Below are 18,276 nucleotides of genomic sequence, written 5' to 3' on the forward strand. Positions count from 1 at the left end.
TTATTTAACTAACAAATAAGAATTTGACTGTACCTTTCGGATGTAGCGTTCGGTATGATCGTTTGAATTTCTAACCTCGTTTCTTCACTCGAACACAATGAAAGATGATCGAGTAATAACAACAGACACAATGAATCAGAAGTTATTTTATAATACTGTGTTGTCGCAAACGTTTTCCCCGGATGGAAATTACTTGTTAGCTGGAAATATATACGGGGACGTATCAGTGTTCGAGTAAGTAAACAATTTGATAAGAAAACATAGGTTATCCGTGAAAGTGAAAAGCTGATCAATTTGCTATACGATAAGTATTAAACAAGATAACTTTTCATAGATTATCAAAAGCCTTGGGAGTTCATAAAGGAGAAGAAAATGAGTTACAAGGGCCCAACTATCAGTTTGCTGCTCATCTTAATCAAGTGGAGAGTATGGTTTCGACAGACAATTTTTTAGTAACAGGAACATCAGGTGAAATTTGTGGATGGGATTGGAAAATAGTTACTTCAAGTAAAGCACCAAAGAGTAAAGTTTCATGGACTATACAACTGCCAGTCAACAAGTAAGATTAACTAACAAAAGCTTAGATGAATAATGTCTAAATTACATTGAACGTTTGCCATTTCAGGGACAGCTATGAGAAACCAGATGTTAATTATTTAGTATATTCCAAAACAAGCAACCTCTTGTATGCCGGTTGTGGTGATAATAATATTTACGTAATTACTTTGGAAGATGGTAGAATACTCAGAACTTTAGAAGGACATACTGACTATGTCCACTGTCTTTCTTTAACGTATGTATTATTTAGTTATTGCCAAATGATAGTTCATAATATTTTTCTCTAATAAATTTTATTGTATATTTCAGAGGCAATCAACTAGCTTCATCTGGTGAAGATGGAACGGTCAGGTTGTGGGATTTGCGAAAGCGGGAAAATACTAATATATTAACGCCTCATTTAGTAGAGAAAGTCGCCAGGCCAGCCTTAGGCAAATGGATTGGCGCTGTGGACTTTACAGAAGATTGGCTGGTAAGTACTTGCATTCTTTTTGTGTATGCATTTTGGGAAAACTGATAATATCTGGAATTCATTACATTCAGTTATGCGGTGGCGGTCCAAGTTTATCTTTGTGGCATATGCGTACGATGGAAGCAGCCACCGTGTTCGATCTTCCCGACGAAGGTATTCATGTAGCGAATATCTACGAGGAGCGTGTAATAGCGGCTGGTGCGGCACCGCATGTGTACCATCTGACTTACCAAGGAGACATGTTAGCCAAAGTGCCGACATCCAGCAACACCGTGTGCAGCATCGTTTATCAGGAAACACCGCAGAAAGTATTCAGTATAGCTGGTTCGTCGAACAATCTCGATGTTTGTACGAACTTTAATTACCGCGAATTAATGTTAAGGTTTGCATAATAGAACGAAACAGGATGAATGTATATGATTCGTGAAAGAAAACAATCTCATTATTTATACATATACTTTTAATAAATATATTATTACAATACGCCTTTTATAAAACTTGATGTAAAACTTTTTACAAATGTACAAACGTCTATTTGTGGGTCGTGATTAACATGGTCTATCAGAGACGATTGGCTAGCCGAGGCCATGCCGTGTTAAAGACTGACGTAGGGATACTTTTCGGAATGATTTCGAGCATCCAACTAAATTTGGAATAGTAGTGTAATAGTCACAAAAAGCCGTGGCCCGCGATCACAGCAGGTATAAAACCTTCTCTACCGTCCCGTGAACGAACCCAAAACCAGTCGCTAACGTGATCGCTTAGAAGAGCAACGACGTCCCCTTTGGAAACGCTCAGAGCGTTTCCACCTTGACCCTCGTAATCGCTACGTATAACGAGCAAAGTATGCCGAGACCCTTTGGTCCGAGCATTCGCTGCGGCTCTAAGGTACAGCCTGTCAACGCTGCGTTCACCACACGTAGACACCGCGTCCCTAGAACTTCTCCTCATCCTTGGATTTCTGCCTCGAGCTCCGCACTCTGACCTCGTGTCTCTTAGCTTTTCCGTGTCGGTCATGTTCCCTAAAAGAATTGCGTTACCTCGAAAAGCGTTCGACTTCGCGTGGATTAATCCTGTTCGTAGAATAAAAATATCGAAATTGTTAGAAATAAATCGACAAGATCACCTAGTGGACGAGGAAATACGTCTGTCGAATCCTCCCAACAAGGGCCCCTTGTTGGTTGCGGTAATATTCCTAACGGTAGACAAGCTGCATATCCGACGTACCCTTCCTGACCGTGCGGCGTTTGAACGTACAACCAGGTTTGATTCTTGAATACGGCGTTTACGACAGTTCCAAGAGGAAGAGCCATCTCATCTTGGGTACCGCCTTGAGTCTGGTACAGGACGGATGGGAAAGAAAGAACCACGGGTATGTTCGCGGGTTTTTCTATCGATGCCTGTAAATGTATTAAACAGATAATATTCCATTTCCGGAAGAAAGGCAAAGCAAATAATTAGATAAATAATGACAAATACCTTAGTAAGGAACGCGTCAATGTCTGCGATCTCGTAACCGAATCTGCTGGAAGGCCTGGGCTTGTGAGATCGTTTGGTTCTTCGATGCCTGTGCTTTTCCCGGCCACTAGGCGTGGACGTTGACTCACGAGAGACGAGAGACGGTTCGGACACTGTCCTCTTAACTTTCTCCTTCTCCTTTGCCTCCTTCAGCCCTGAGAATTCCTTCTCGGACTGCTTGTCCAACGGACTGTCCAACGATCTCTCGTTGACCAATATCTCCTTGACGGGCTGCAAGAAACGTGTAAACGTTAACGTCAACGCAAACGTGTTACGTTCTTCGTCGAGCCAGCAGCGTTGTTAAAAAGCAAACCTTTTCTTGTATTTCCTTCTCCGTCCTCTCGATCTTGTCCGTTCTATGCAGAATCTTCTTCTCCCGCTTCTCCGCGTGGACGTTCTCCTTGCCGACATCCTTTTCCTTCACGCTTTTCACGCTCTTCTTCGAGGACCTTTCCTTACTGTCACGCGACAAGCCCTCTCGATCGCCGTTCTCACCTGAGACAAAGATGACGTTGTTTTTAAAACGAACGAAATTACGAATGACTCGCGATTCCACTATAATCGAGGAGGTTCGTTGATATCACGATTAAAATTGCTGATTGACGACAAATTGTATTCTCACTCATACTTCCACGGACCTGCGTTTCCATTTGCGGTTGCGTGACCGTTGTTGGAGGCAGGTTGCTGCTGGCCGCGGAGGACCCAGGTCAGAGAGATCTTGGGTCGCAACAGGGTGCTTGGCCGTTGCCCCATGCTCCTCGGCGTCGTGAGAGGCGTCGAGGGCGTCGCGGGCGTCGGCGTTCTGGCCGGTGACGGCGACCTCGATGGCGTTACTACCTGCAAAGGACAATCCGCCACCAGGTCCACCGTCTGCACCGAAGAGCCATGTTCCTATACGAGAGAATAAAAAAATAAACATAGAATAAAGAAGCTCAAAGCTCTTTAGCGTGTACGATAAACTTATAAATTTCAACATCCGCAGATACAACGTACGCGCTTATGTACCTTCCTCCTTTCCTTTTTACAAAACGAATACACGTCATGTTAACTGTTTGAGATAAGCAGCTCGGAACGAGCACCGCGTGTGCCTCTAACAAGGTGAATGTAAACAGACGATACTGTACGGGAAATGAGCGCTATTCAAGGGACTAGTTTGCGTTACAGAAGTGCACTTCCCTTTTACAAGAGATAAATAGAATGACTACCGACTGTCAAGAGTTCGTGAATAATCAAACGTGGCCTCGGCTCAGAAGTCGAGGCGCAGCCTGCGGATGATTCAGAAATCGAGACAGGAGGCTCGTTACGGCCACCGTTCCGTTCAAGCAATTTCGACGACTGCTAAACGAATTGTTCACTTCATTACAACGACTTAACGTCCACAGATAAATCTTTCGCTGTCGTTACACATTTTTAGAATCGATATTTCGCTTATATTACTTCATCTCCGTTAAGTTAAACGTTTGAACCTACGGCGAGCCAGCCGCGTGTGTAATTAAAGTAATGAAGTACAGACGTAAAATACGATACACGCACATTTATTTGAGAAAAATTAACGATCCACGAGAATCGCAATCTTCTACTGGTATATAATTACAAGACGCAGGATACCCGTACAATTTTGCGACAGTTAAGATCAGTGGTGCACGTGCGTGTCGCTGTTTCCACGAACCCGATTATTAATTTGTCTCATAGGCGTTCAATTAGTCCGCGGATCTCGAAACGATTTAGGTATTCGCGAGCGAGTATTGCGCTTTACCACAGCGGGGAAATTTATGACTGTCGCCTCGTATAAATAGCGAGCCTCTGGCCACCGTGAAATTTACGAACGACCGCCTCTGGCCGGCTCGTAAAATTACTAAGTCGCCGTCTTCCTTCTTTCCATCTCGTTCGTTTTCATAAGAGACAATGAATCCCGGAAGCAAGCAGTTTGTACCGCGAGTAGAACCACAGCGGTTGAGCAATTTTACGATCGCAACAGTTAAAACAGTTAGAAATATCAGCGGTGATTATGGAAGGAATTATGTATACACGTTTTGATAAAATTTGCTAAATAAAATTTACGACCTCTCAATAATAGCAGAATCATCACCGGAGGCCAATCTAATTCTATTATGAGAACAGTTTCTAAAAAAGACGGTGCAAGAAAGGAATATCGGCGGGCACGTTCCCCTTAAACGATTCGACTATCCGTGCAATCTTTCAGCACCGTTTCGAGCTCGCGTGGACCGATCTCTGAAGATATTTCGCGCCGTGGCACGGACTCAGGGTTCGCAAACGCGTTCCTATGAATTATTGCACCATTAACGTGAGTAATCGCGCCGGCGGGAAAATTATATAGTAATTTGTTCACGGCTGATCGAATACGTCGAGGATTTTTTATATTCTCTCTTTTGCGAGAGGGGTAATGAAACGGGCCAGTCCCGAGGGGAAAAACGCGTTTCAACCCCGGGACCCGTGGCTAGCGGCTATGAAAAATGAAGACGTTTCACCTGGCCGCTTTTGATTTTACGCGCTGAATGGACCAGCTAAGTAGCCATTCGGACGTCGTTATAATTTATACGTCGCCCTTTGTGTTACGCACTCCCTCTGATGATCGGTTGACCGATTACCCCCTCGACGACTCTCAACACTATTTGTAGAACAAAACTTGTGGCCATATAAACAAGTATAAAGAATTAAAACAGATTTACGGACACCCGATGAGTATCCTTCAGAGGAAGTTGAAACGCGAGATTGGAACATCTGTTTCGTTGCATTAGCCATGTTATGTGACGAAGATAAAGATTCGATTTTTATCTGGAGTTATTAAAAACAGTGTCGCGAGTTAAGGAAGGATTAACGTAGAACGTCGCGTCAACATCGGAGGGACAAGAAGAAAGAGCAGGGTCCGGTTTAAGTGACAGAAAGGCTGGGCTGTGGCGCGAATGAACACGCGAAGGTAGCCCCGGGTGACAAGTTAAAAAGGGGAGGGACGGCGCGAGCCACGACCAGCCTCGGATCATGCTAATGAAATTCTCAAGATATCTATCTCGCGCGCCACTGTGCGCAGGGCATTAGTTTAGCGTCTTGCTCGCGGCCACCTCGATCTTATCTGTCCGCCTTCAGACGCGCGGTATCAATTTTCCCTGGAACGTGAAACGTACTTACGAGGATCGTCACCCAATTCACGCTAACGATTGTATGCTACCGGCGAACTTCCTCGGTTTGTCTCACAATCAGCTTCACAGATGGAGAATCGTGGGGGTAGTTTTAATTTTGACGGAGGAGACTCTTGAATTTTCAATCTCAATTTTTTCGATAAAATACTGTAGCGTCATTGAGATAATTCGATAAATGAAAAATTCAAGGAAGAGGAAGCGTGGTAATAATTAGAAATCCGTTAATAGCCGTGCCGGCTTGATAGTACGATTCGGTGCCATCAAAGGATCTCAATGGCATGAGAAGTGGCTAAGTCTGCGGCAGCTACGTCTTCATATTCATTTCTATGCCGTGACTCGTCGATTTCATTTTCTGCGTCTTCAGCTTCGTTATTGTGAGAATGCCGCGGCGCGTTGATTCAAAGATCATCGACTGAGGCGCAATGATGAACGAGCATCGCGTTCTTTTTGTACAAGAAGCCGATTAATGTGGCTTCTTGTAGTCACGTGTTATAGTGTTAGATAGGAGACTACAAATACCGCGTATCCACCCTTACAGGATCTATTCCCGTTCTCTACACAGACTCCGTCTGTTTATATTCTCTCGTTCTGTTAGGCTGGTGTATATTAAATGTCGTTTTCTTTTTCTAGTTAAGAATCATTTATCAAAGTCGCAGGTTCCGTGCATAAAAATCAAAATAATTACATATAAATTGGAGAGCATGTACTTCGGTTCCTTATAATATTTCCAAAAAATCATCTATATAACATCCCTTTAAACCATCGTTTCTCTCCGAACGGGGAAGTTTTACGGCAGGTAATAAAAGAAAAACTTATACAGTTAAAACTCGTTCGTGGAGCGTGAGAATTGTGCCTGTCCGAGGCTTGGTACCGTGATTGATTCAAAGGTCATGCGTTTCCACGTTTTTACTCGCGTGTTCGCGGTTCGACAGTGCACCTTGGGTTCCCTTTCCCGGAATATTTAACACCGTTGACCCTACCGGGCAGAGTTTCACCGTAGCCTCCTCGTTGGCCCGAACGTCCTGTTCCCTTTCGTTTCGCGATCCGCCTTTCCCCGTCGCGTCGACCGGCGCGATGTTAATTACAACCTCTTAGCTTGAATTACCGTGCACGCCACCACGTTTCGCTGTCCTTCGGGCTCGATCCTCCTCGGTATTTTCGTTCGAATACGTACCCGTTCTCCCCGGGGCCTGCCAGGAGTGCCACGAGACGTCTCACCCGTGTAATCGTAAAACTTTGTTCCTGTCAGCGGTGTAAGCGACACCTCTGCTATTTTCGCGGGTAATTATGGAAGCGAGAGCATATACGTACACTGTTCCAATGTTTAATCTTCGAACGTCGTTCTCTGAGCAACGATGCTATAATTTGAGTGACGGCCAACGTTCATGCTCTCCTCTCTCTCTCTCTCTCTCTCTCTCTCTCTCTCTCTCTTGGGTTCCCATACGCGTACGAGTAATTACAAACTATGGAATTGATATTTGTATACTGCTAAAAAGTTTCGACAGTAATAATTAGGCAGCGAACTTTTATGTGAATTAAAACAGTTTTAAAAAGTTAAATTCAATTTGTTTTTCCTTTTTCATTCTTCCTCTGACCTCCTGTATATTCTTGGATATGCATTTTTAATTCTCTACAGACACGATGTTATTATAAATGCATTGCGCTGAATTATAATAAAAGAATCTTAACTCTTGTATTACAGGATACATTTCCGTAAAGAATTCAGGTACGTTCTTGTCCGAGACACCATTTGCATAAAAGAACGCGTGCAGGAAAATACACACGGTACCTCGTAAAACTTGCGTTCGCGCAATTACTCGCAGTCTTCTGCCCTATTCGGATTATTGTCAGCTATTTACACGTTTATGCTCTTTGCGTTGCCTCACAGATGACCGCGTATGCTCGGTAACGGTACCGAGCGATTTTCCGGTGCAATAAAGTCCGTACGGTGGACAGGGTGCGTGGTCTAGCAATTAACGCTCCTAAGCCTGCCGCGTGCTTCTTTGATTTAAAGACCAGTGCAATTCTGGTTCTAACTCAGTTCTGAAGCATTTATATTACATCATACTCATCTGTTGTCTCTCATATACGTGCACGAGCATTTTTCAACGAATATGGAACTGGTGGATGCTCGTACGTTCATGAAATGACTTTCATTTATCTAATCGAATAGTTTGTACTTTAATTCAGCTTTCTGTCTATCGTGTTATTGCCTATAAATACGATATAGAAGTCCATAAAATAAGATATTTGAAGCAATTGATAAAAGAGTTAATACTATTAAGACTTGTAGCGAATTCAGAAGTTCCGCAGGAGAGAAGAAGCTTGCCACATCACAGCATAGAACACCACAACCATATCTCACGGTAACTATACAGGATTTTCAAGTTACCAATTATCCTTCGAGTTCCGAAAAAAGCTTCGCGTTGGGTGCAGAATGCTTAAAACGAGGACTCGACAAAACAGTCGCTCGATCGGCGATCAATCCTCGCGTTGGTAGCAGTCCGCGGTTAGGTCCGCGGTGTTTCCGAGAAACGAAGCTCTACCGACAAAGCATCTACATAAACCTCCGTGCATCTAGTCGTATTTCGTGCGCGAGAAATCCGCCGGTTTTCTAAGAAATTGCTGGCGCACGGAGGATGAGCAAAAGGAGGAGGGAAAAAGGGTTGCGTTCGCGGAGAAAATCGTGCGCGGTCAGAAACTCCGAGGCCAGGCGATATTTTTAGAACGGCGCATAAGGATTCGCTTTCGACGAGGATGTACGCTCGCTTTGATGCCAGGAGATCAAACGATAGCGTGCGACTCTTTATTTGGTCGGGAATTTCTTGGCGCACGGGGGTGGCTTTTTCCCTAGAGAAGTGTCGTAAGAACGACGGAGTCGAGTACCGGGATTGACAAGCGGTTAAAACGGACGAAGTATCGAGTAATGGATAATTTATTAGCTTCTTAAGAAAACGTATTGTTTTTTTAAATAAAAATAATAGATACTTGTTTATGCGTAGACTGAAATATACTGTATATACCCTACTTGAAATATACTGTATGGACTCTACTGGTCTCTGTATTATTAAAGGAGGAGTAGGTTCTACGTTTCTCGGGGGTAGAAAAAAGGATAAATGGATTTTTTACGAGGGTCAGGTCGCAAAACCGAAACCGCGAGGTTCGCGCTCGAACAAAAAGCCGGCCAGCGGGAGATAAACTTTTCCCATGGAAATGGTGGGAACGCAGAGATCCTTGGGGAATGAGCGTCCGGGCGTTTAACCAAAATTACGCTTTATATGTACGAGAGCGGATCATTGCGCACGAGACGGTCCATGCGTAACGGCGCGTTTCCTTTTACTACTGCGGCCAGAAAACGTGCACCGTAAAACCCGAGCGCGGCTTACCTTAACGACGACCGCAGAAATCGGAGAGCTACGGTGAACCCTTAGAGACAATGCAGCCCTCGTGCGTCGTTTAAGTTACAGCGAAAGGTACTTAAAAATAAACGAGATGATTGTTCGCTCTTTTCTACGATGGGAATTTGGAAACATTTAATTTGTATTTCGAGCTGTTGAAGAGAACAGAGAGAATAATATCCGATGAAATAATGAAAGAGTTGTTCATGTAAACTGAATCCGATTGCCGAATTTTCTGATAAAAATGGAAGATGAAGAAAAAGGAGGAATCTCTGAACCAATTACGCAGAGTACTCGATCGTGCGTAAAATAATTGAACCGGACTCTCTCGTCAACGATCGCTAATTCGAACCACGTAGCGTACCGCATAAAAGCCAATTATCGGTGTTCTCATTTCAATCGACTGATTCCCCGGCGGATCGTAGCAAAAATGCCGCGAAGAAGTTCTACAGGAAGGGGCTGGTAATTCCATTTGAAGCGAGTACATGACCGGAGCCACTTAATTACTCCGCGGAACGGGACCAAAGCTTCGCGTTGGGTGCAGAATGCTTAAAACGAGGACTCGACAAAACAGTCGCTCGATCGGCGATCAATCCTCGCGTTGGTAGCAGTCCGCGGTTAGGTCCGCGGTGTTTCCGAGAAACGAAGCTCTACCGACAAAGCATCTACATAAACCTCCGTGCATCTAGTCGTATTTCGTGCGCGAGAAATCCGCCGGTTTTCTAAGAAATTGCTGGCGCACGGAGGATGAGCAAAAGGAGGAGGGAAAAAGGGTTGCGTTCGCGGAGAAAATCGTGCGCGGTCAGAAACTCCGAGGCCAGGCGATATTTTTAGAACGGCGCATAAGGATTCGCTTTCGACGAGGATGTACGCTCGCTTTGATGCCAGGAGATCAAACGATAGCGTGCGACTCTTTATTTGGTCGGGAATTTCTTGGCGCACGGGGGTGGCTTTTTCCCTAGAGAAGTGTCGTAAGAACGACGGAGTCGAGTACCGGGATTGACAAGCGGTTAAAACGGACGAAGTATCGAGTAATGGATAATTTATTAGCTTCTTAAGAAAACGTATTGTTTTTTTAAATAAAAATAATAGATACTTGTTTATGCGTAGACTGAAATATACTGTATATACCCTACTTGAAATATACTGTATGGACTGTACTGGTCTCTGTATTATTAAAGGAGGAGTAGGTTCTACGTTTCTCGGGGGTAGAAAAAAGGATAAATGGATTTTTTACGAGGGTCAGGTCGCAAAACCGAAACCGCGAGGTTCGCGCTCGAACAAAAAGCCGGCCAGCGGGAGATAAACTTTTCCCATGGAAATGGTGGGAACGCAGAGATCCTTGGGGAATGAGCGTCCGGGCGTTTAACCAAAATTACGCTTTATATGTACGAGAGCGGATCATTGCGCACGAGACGGTCCATGCGTAACGGCGCGTTTCCTTTTACTACTGCGGCCAGAAAACGTGCACCGTAAAACCCGAGCGCGGCTTACCTTAACGACGACCGCAGAAATCGGAGAGCTACGGTGAACCCTTAGAGACAATGCAGCCCTCGTGCGTCGTTTAAGTTACAGCGAAAGGTACTTAAAAATAAACGAGATGATTGTTCGCTCTTTTCTACGATGGGAATTTGGAAACATTTAATTTGTATTTCGAGCTGTTGAAGAGAACAGAGAGAATAATATCCGATGAAATAATGAAAGAGTTGTTCATGTAAACTGAATCCGATTGCCGAATTTTCTGATAAAAATGGAAGATGAAGAAAAAGGAGGAATCTCTGAACCAATTACGCAGAGTACTCGATCGTGCGTAAAATAATTGAACCGGACTCTCTCGTCAACGATCGCTAATTCGAACCACGTAGCGTACCGCATAAAAGCCAATTATCGGTGTTCTCATTTCAATCGACTGATTCCCCGGCGGATCGTAGCAAAAATGCCGCGAAGAAGTTCTACAGGAAGGGGCTGGTAATTCCATTTGAAGCGAGTACATGACCGGAGCCACTTAATTACTCCGCGGAACGGGACCGCAACATGGAATCGTGATTTCGTAGAACAAAAGATACATTGTTCTCCAAATCCGTGTACGGAATTAAGGCGTTCGAAAGGGTGCACGGGTTCCGCGAAAACGATTATCAACGATTGCAATTAAATCTTACCTTGTACGAAATCCCGTCCTCCTCGTCCGGCGATAGGGTAGCGGAATCTCTACCCGAGGTCGCTACAGCTTCCGTTTCCGCCGACTGGTGGTCGACCTCGCTGCTCCAAGAGTGTCGCCTCTTCAGGTCCCCTGGAATCAGCGAAAGCAACTATGAAAATCCTGTTCTCTCCAAGCCTGATTAGAAATGAAAATTCTGTTACAATTATTTTATTCTTTCTTCAACCACGGCTCCAGGTGAAAAACCTACAGCGTACGATTTTCGAATATCTTCCAGGGAGAAAACGAAGCGGGATAAGGTGACGCGCGGCGCGTGGCGACTGGTAATTAATACGGGTCGACTCAATCGTCCGGCCGCTTAATTAGAATTGTCACTATCGTTCATCTCGGCGGCTGCTGTTTAACGTCAACTCGCCAATCGAAGCGTGGCTGACAAAACTGGCCGCTACCACTTTTTGCTTACCACCGCATCGCGTCGACTGTATATCGATGCGATCGCGTCGTATATAATCAAACGGACAGGCCGTGTCCCCATCTCGATCCCGATACTCCCGATACGCGGTCTCCTCATATGGACTTTGGATTTCCCGTCGCGTCGACTAGTCGCGGATCCCGCTCGCAACCCGACTGGTTATTAATTTCCTGGTGGCCGCGCTATAAAACGCGTGACCAATAGAAATCATTCGATTACTGCGACGATCCTTCGAACGGTTCCAACGGAGCGTCTCGTTCGATTTTTCGACGAGCTAGAAAATCGTTAGGCGTGCCGTTGCTCTCGGTTCCGCTACGCGGTACAGTTCCGAGCGTGCCGCGAATATCTCTCGAGTCTCTCGTATTTAATCATTTGTCAACATCGACACACACTTCTGCCACATTACTTTTCAGCGTTACATTTTATTTCGTAGTTTCATATTTAATTTTTACTTTATTTTGGGATATTAAGTGAGATAATTTGGCAAAATGTACAAATAGAAATGCAATTGTTTTGTTATTATGGTTCGGAATTTATAAGGTTGGTATGTGTATAAGTGTGGCAATAGTATTGTACTATCCGAGTCCATTTTTGGGCGCTGGTGGCCGAAATAAATCATATCCTATCTGTTACTGTATACCAATGGATTTTACAAACCCGTATATCAGTAAATAAATACATGAATAAATAATTTCAACTTGCAGAATTCTAGAAGCGAGCTTATAACCCAGAATAAGGTTCCGCGGAGTCATTACGGGAGCTTAAAGGAACGTAAGTGCAGACGTAACAGGTAAAACATTGAGACGCTTTTACGGATTTTGGCGGCTGCGGCGTCGGTGTTCGCGAAAATGCATAAGATCGACGCGTAAGTAGGCGCGTTGCCGGAGAAGCGAGGATAACGATCGGCGATAAGCTCGCGGGTTAAACACTGTATTCGAGCCTAAGAGTGACTTATGGGATTCACGGGGTGGGGAGGACGGGGGGTGAGCAACCCGCAAATTTACTCGTTTACTCGCATCGTGGAATGCCACGGGCTCCCACGGGATCGCGGCGGGTGAATTTATCGGTCCGACGGACCAAGTGTGAATTACGTCGATTCCCGCGCGAACGCCAATAAAATATTCAGCCGAAGCTTCATCGCTCGGCACGGTAATGCACCCGACCATTTGCATCGGGTCGTATCTCACGCGTTTCGCGGTCAATTTGAAAACACGCGCATGCGAATCGAGAACCGAGTCGCGTTCGACGGAATCTGAAGCTCTCGCGAAGAGCATCGTTCGTTTACAATCGCAAACTGGAATTCTTTCTCTCTCTCGCTTCGATGAGACTTGTAATTTAAAACAGTGTCCAAAGAAAACACCGTTGCACGCAGTGACGAACTTGTAACGTTATCGTGTTAGCTTCATAGTTATGATAGATGAATACACGTGATCCAAGGAAGCGAGCGATTATTTAGACAGAAACGTGCGGCTCCTCTGTAATTTATAGCTATTCGTATTATCATTTATATACTGTACAGCTTCAGCTACTTGAATAACAGTTAAAAACCATTTTCCTCTGAACATTACGAATATTTGTAGCAAATGAAAAAGAACCAACAAACTATTTCAATGCGTCTATCTTCACAAATTCTTCCTCCTTTAAACGATTATTCACGCACATTTCATGAGCGCAGCTGCGTAGACTCTCTTCGCCTATAGTTTCGCGGAACCATAAAACATAACGCATACCACCACTTTGATAAAAGATTTGCGTGAAGAAAGAGAGTTAACGAGCACGAAGCTGGTGTCGCTTGGTCGCATAGAGGCTCGGTTAAATTTACAAGCACGTGCACCCGGCGCGTGCACACGTGGCTTCCGGGACCCGTGGACACGCGCGTAATCTCTGCTTCTTTACTCGTCCGATCCTTGGCCGCGATCTACGATCATTACGCTTTGTACACTTCGCTCGCATTCCTGAGGGAGCAACCTGCGCCCTCGTGGACCACGGAGAAACCGGAAAAGGAAAGGAACACGCAACGCAATTAGCCGTTGCGGCTCTCTCTCTCTCTCTCTCTCGAGGAAATCGAAGTTATGATCCCGCCGCATCACCGCGCCGAGGAGGAAAGAAATTTAAATGGACCGAGCTAATCGTTAGATGCAAATCCCGTCCCATCGGATAGTTACGCTACATTCCACAGGACTAAACGTTAGAACAAACGGGATCGAGTTAACTTACAAAGTTCAAATAACGTCTCTATAACCGTTTTCCGCAAGATCAGATACCCGGTATTCCTAATTCCTATACATACATTTTAGTAGCATCCCCTCTTGCGTCTTCGTCTCTTTGCATTAATTGCACAGTCCAACAAGAGAAGGTGTTTCATTTTATTACGTGACTCGTATAGAGTTTCTTATGTCAATAAAATTCGGAAACAGAATTGCTCCGTTTCCGAAAAATAAAGTTTTTTGTAAAACGCATGACTTTCGAATAGAATGAGAAAAGATACGCATATGTAAAAAACCTTTTCGCTTCGGGATTTGTTCTCAGGATGAGAAACTATGTAAGAATAACGTAATGGATATTGCAAAAAGAACTTTGCGTTGTACGCCGATTAATTCTAAACCTGCTGTGTTTATTCAAAGAAACGTGTAGAGAATGCAATAATTATTATTATGGATACCAGACGGAAATGAGTTCTTGCCTCGTTTACCAAGGGAATCTCATCGTCGTCGGCTGTCCGATTTCTTACACCGCGTCCGACGTACAAGCGACATCTCAATCGACATCGAGCGTGGAAAAGAACGTTACCTGATCTAGTTCTTTGGATCGATGATCGACGACGATCCCGTGAAAACTCATTAACATTTAACCGGTAATCAGAGCCAAGATGATTAACGAGTGCGACCGTGGCTCGATAACAGCGCGCGCGGAATCGTGTGATCTTATCATCGAGCGATCTCACGATCCGACGTCGTTAACAGTTGGTCGTCGCTCGGGATCCGTGAACGCAGATCGTCACGATCCGGTGACGGTGATCCATGCAGCTCTCCCCCGTGTCATCGTTTCTTGCTCTTCTTAGGCCACGAGCATCCGGCTCCTTTACATTTCTATTTTATTTATGCTTATATCGTTCGTAACTCCGCTCACGACGACTCTGTCTATTAAGATCGTCTCACACTCGATCAAGTTCTTCGCACAACAAATAAAAAACCTCAACACTACTGAATAAAACTGATACGGATTTTTTATATGTATCTGGTTTTACTTCGAGTTATCAGAATTTAATTAAACTCTGGTAAACACATTTGCAAATTGAATGTTATTTAAATGACTACTTTTATAATGATAGTATATAGAAGTCTACTATATGTCAGAATTTCAAGAAGAAGAGACGCACGTTGACAGGCTCAGACACCGCTGTCAAAACCTGTTAGAAACACTATCGATCGCGTTCTTCACACTGGAACAATAGACCTCGGTCATTCTTCTTCTGATGTTCGTATCGCGCACTCGATCATCCTCGAGGCTTGAGGAAGCGCATCCCGAATCACTGTACTCTTCATCTTCACTGACACGTGCGACATCACCGAGTTCATCAATTTGTTGCCGAACTAAGTTCGACGTTTTGCCTGTTAGACACCGAAGGGAAACGCGATTCGTTTGTGATATCTGTTCGTCCCGGAAAGTTAGCCGGCTGGAGATTTCGAATCGCAGGTGCACGGTATAGGTACAGGTTCACTCACAGGTGCAGCTCTCTGACTAGACTAAAGGCGGGAGCGTGACTCGTTACCAGCAAGTACTCTAGGAGAACAGAGAACGAGGGAAAGAGAAAGACAGAGTGAAAGAAGAGAGAAAGAGGAGAGGCATGCCGGTGCTTGGATTGGTCCATGCTTCCCGCGAAAACGACCCAGCCAATCACCGTGACCGCGCCGCGTAATTGCCGGGTATCACGATTCACAAAAACGGGGGAGGGATAGGTACCCTTTCGAAATTCCCCCGAGGTGAACTTCCCTCCCTTCCTTTTTTTCGTTACGAACCCGCGCCGCGCTTCGTCCGGCTTCACTTTTGTCCCACGCCCGATTTTTCAACTCCATATCGATCACTCTCCCCGTTGTCTGAGGGAAATTTGAATGATGCTTTGACGAAAGGACTCCCTCTTTCTTACTCGAGACCGTGTCATCCTTCTATCTTTTGTACAAACGGAGTATAATAACCGTTGGGCGAAAGGAATCTCTTTTAAAGTTGACTTTGAAAAAGTGGACGACTTCTTTGCTTCAAAAATCGTCCAAAAGAGAACACGAAACTGATGAAAGGAATACACTTAAAGAATTGTTCCTTTTTATTCAATCTTCACACAGTCTTTAGCATCAGACATGATTTTTCATAGGATTATCCTGATCCCAGTTTCGGATCAATAAAATCATTCTAGCTATTGCGTGAGCGAGCTAAAGATACAGAAAAGAAAAAGAGAAACGTGGGATGAAGGACAGACTAGCACTGGACCGAAGCGTTTAATGGAACCAATATTGGCTGTAATTCGTATCATTTGAATCGGATAGATCAGAGGGGCCACGATCGGTGGACAAATTAATTTGCGTTCGATGCCGTATAACCGTGTACACGATTCCAGGCTATTCGAGGTCGCCGATTCGCTCTCGTGGAAGTATTTCGGCCGGGTGGGTCCGTCGGATTCCCTGGCTTCTTTCTCGAACAGGCCCTCGAGGGCCTGCTGGTTCCCAGGGAGGTCAGAGGTCGCTGGGCCCTCCTCCGCCTTATTCCTTCCACCCGAACGAACGCCCTCGACCCTCCGCTTATGAACGTCCGCCCAATACTCTCTTACCTTCTCCCTTACCCTCTCAATATGATTTATTCGTTCACGCGTTTCGTCTTAAGACAATTTCTCTTCTCGCTATTGACACGAATGTCTTCGTTTTGTCTCCGAGCTTGAAATAACAGTACTTAAAAAGTTTCAAATGAACTTTTGGTGTGTCAACGAATTCTCAAAGCAGCACAACGCACCGGAGACAATCGCAGGCTAGTAAATTCCACTTTGATACTTAATCGAGCGAGGAGGGAAAACCGGACTTCGTTCGGACGGAAACACAGCCGTTAACGATCGCGAATGGTACTCGAAGCTCAAAGAGGAGCGTCCCTTTCTGCTTTGCATCATTACGGAAGATTGATGTCGTAACGGTATACGGTTGTCCGCCTCGCGGTTTAAAGTGTCTCGTCTTTTTTCGCGCGGTCGATATTCCCCGAGCGTTCGGACACGGTCGGCGAGGTGGAAAGGGACGGAATGGGCCTAATGGCCACCAGGACTACAAAGAGAAATTTTTCGATAATGCTCTCGGCCGACGCCGAAACGAAATTTGTATCGTCCTTGTACTCTCCACGGCCAGCGATGTACGAGTATCCCCGGCGACAACCCGTAAACCTTTCGCGCGAGGCGACGCGACGGATAAATTCGCCTTACCGGTGAAACTCTCCAACCGAGCCATCATTTAGGCGGGATCGCCCCTCTTCCGCGTCGTAATTTTTGCGCGGCGAGGAGTTCCGCGCGTGTAAACGCGCCGCACCGTTGCGTTGGATTCCGGCGTGCCTCTGCTCGTATCCCTTCGATGCCAACTCGACCGTGTCCACGAGGATTTTTTGCCGGGAAACCACCGCCGTGGATGCTCTTTAAATTCGACTTACGTCTCGCCGAGTGGGAACGGAAATTGCAGGGGTGTTGGAATTTTCCTTTAGCCCATTCTCGTTGGTTCGTCTCCAAATCACTGACGGTGCATTCATCGTAATAGCAGTAAACATTTACGTCTCATGAACAACGGTATTATCTCAAAATAATTCTTTATTCAAAATCTCGTCGAAGGAAAACTGAACCAGGGAGGATGACTCACGAGCCTTTCGAATCTCGGGCGCAAAAGGTAAAGCGCGTGGGTTCCTCCAAGTTGGTCCATCCTCTTTTGTCGTCCCGACACGGCGTTGCATCCTGGCGATATTTTTGTCGGCGTACAGGCCAGAATTTAAGGGCCAAGCAGGCGCAGAAAGCGCGCGAGCGTGTAATGGTGATTGAATGCGGCTAATGGTCGTCCCGTACGGAACTCGCGATCCTGCGAGATGTACGTTATATACGTCGGGGGCATAACATTAACCGGGTGGTAAACGCGCACAAACTCGAAATCGTTCGCTCGGGAAAATTCCAACTCAGGATTATTTCTACGTTTTTGCACTATTGCGATTGAAATTGATCTGTTAAAATGAATCTGATTAAAATCAATTTCACATATAAACCAATGAACCGTGAACGAGTTATGAGTACAGATTTGAAATTGCATCGATAGCGCGATGGAAATTAAACTGATAGCAGATATGTAAATGATTTTAAACGACAGGAAATCATATGCATATTCAGCTTCAACGACGATTTCATGTTCTTCCTGTACCACCCACGTGGTTCGGAACACCTGGGATGATCGAGGTAGAAGAGAGACGTTGGGATTCCGGCAATTTGCCATCGGTTTCGCGGCGTAGGCTTTGGGGTGTACGAGGACAAGCTTGAT

The 18,276-nt window shown here is 45.2% G+C and overlaps 2 protein-coding genes across 6 annotated transcripts in view; one reads left to right on the forward strand and one right to left on the reverse strand.

Annotated features, from left to right (window-relative positions):
- The first annotated feature begins 45 nt into the window (after positions 1-45).
- On the forward strand, positions 46-1,513 carry thoc6 (THO complex subunit 6). The gene is made up of 5 exons (XM_018025138.2): positions 46-234; positions 335-559; positions 626-793; positions 868-1,030; positions 1,102-1,513. The coding sequence occupies exons 1-5, from the start codon at positions 98-100 to the stop codon at positions 1,420-1,422; spliced, it is 1,014 nt and encodes a 337-aa protein (XP_017880627.1). The 5' UTR covers positions 46-97; the 3' UTR covers positions 1,423-1,513.
- Positions 1,473-18,276, reverse strand: part of LOC108625273 (uncharacterized) — a 58,570-nt gene continuing 41,766 nt past the window's right edge. For all 5 annotated transcript variants that reach the window (XM_026813811.1, XM_026813808.1, XM_018025135.2 and 2 more), the window contains 6 exons: positions 11,264-11,394; positions 3,187-3,439; positions 2,862-3,043; positions 2,510-2,779; positions 2,157-2,430; positions 1,473-2,052 (listed from right to left, as the gene is read on the reverse strand). In XM_026813811.1, the coding sequence (XP_026669612.1) occupies positions 1,700-2,052; positions 2,157-2,430; positions 2,510-2,779; positions 2,862-3,043; positions 3,187-3,439; positions 11,264-11,394 (1,463 nt within the window). In that variant the 3' untranslated portion in view covers positions 1,473-1,699. The remainder of the gene's footprint in view (positions 2,053-2,156; positions 2,431-2,509; positions 2,780-2,861; positions 3,044-3,186; positions 3,440-11,263; positions 11,395-18,276) is intronic.

Source organism: Ceratina calcarata, unplaced genomic scaffold (genome assembly GCF_001652005.2).
Source record: "Ceratina calcarata isolate Rehan_Ccalc_2016 unplaced genomic scaffold, ASM165200v1 scaffold350.2, whole genome shotgun sequence".
NCBI classification, from domain to species: domain Eukaryota; kingdom Metazoa; phylum Arthropoda; class Insecta; order Hymenoptera; family Apidae; genus Ceratina; species Ceratina calcarata.

Bases quoted from the DNA above. Each gene is read 5' to 3' on its own strand.
- thoc6 (XM_018025138.2), top strand. From the start codon at position 98: ATGAAAGATGATCGAGTAATAACAACAGACACAATGAATCAGAAGTTA. The intron at 235-334 runs GTAAGTAAACAA...AACTTTTCATAG, and splicing joins GGGGACGTATCAGTGTTCGA to ATTATCAAAAGCCTTGGGAG. The intron at 560-625 runs GTAAGATTAACT...TTGCCATTTCAG, and splicing joins ATACAACTGCCAGTCAACAA to GGACAGCTATGAGAAACCAG.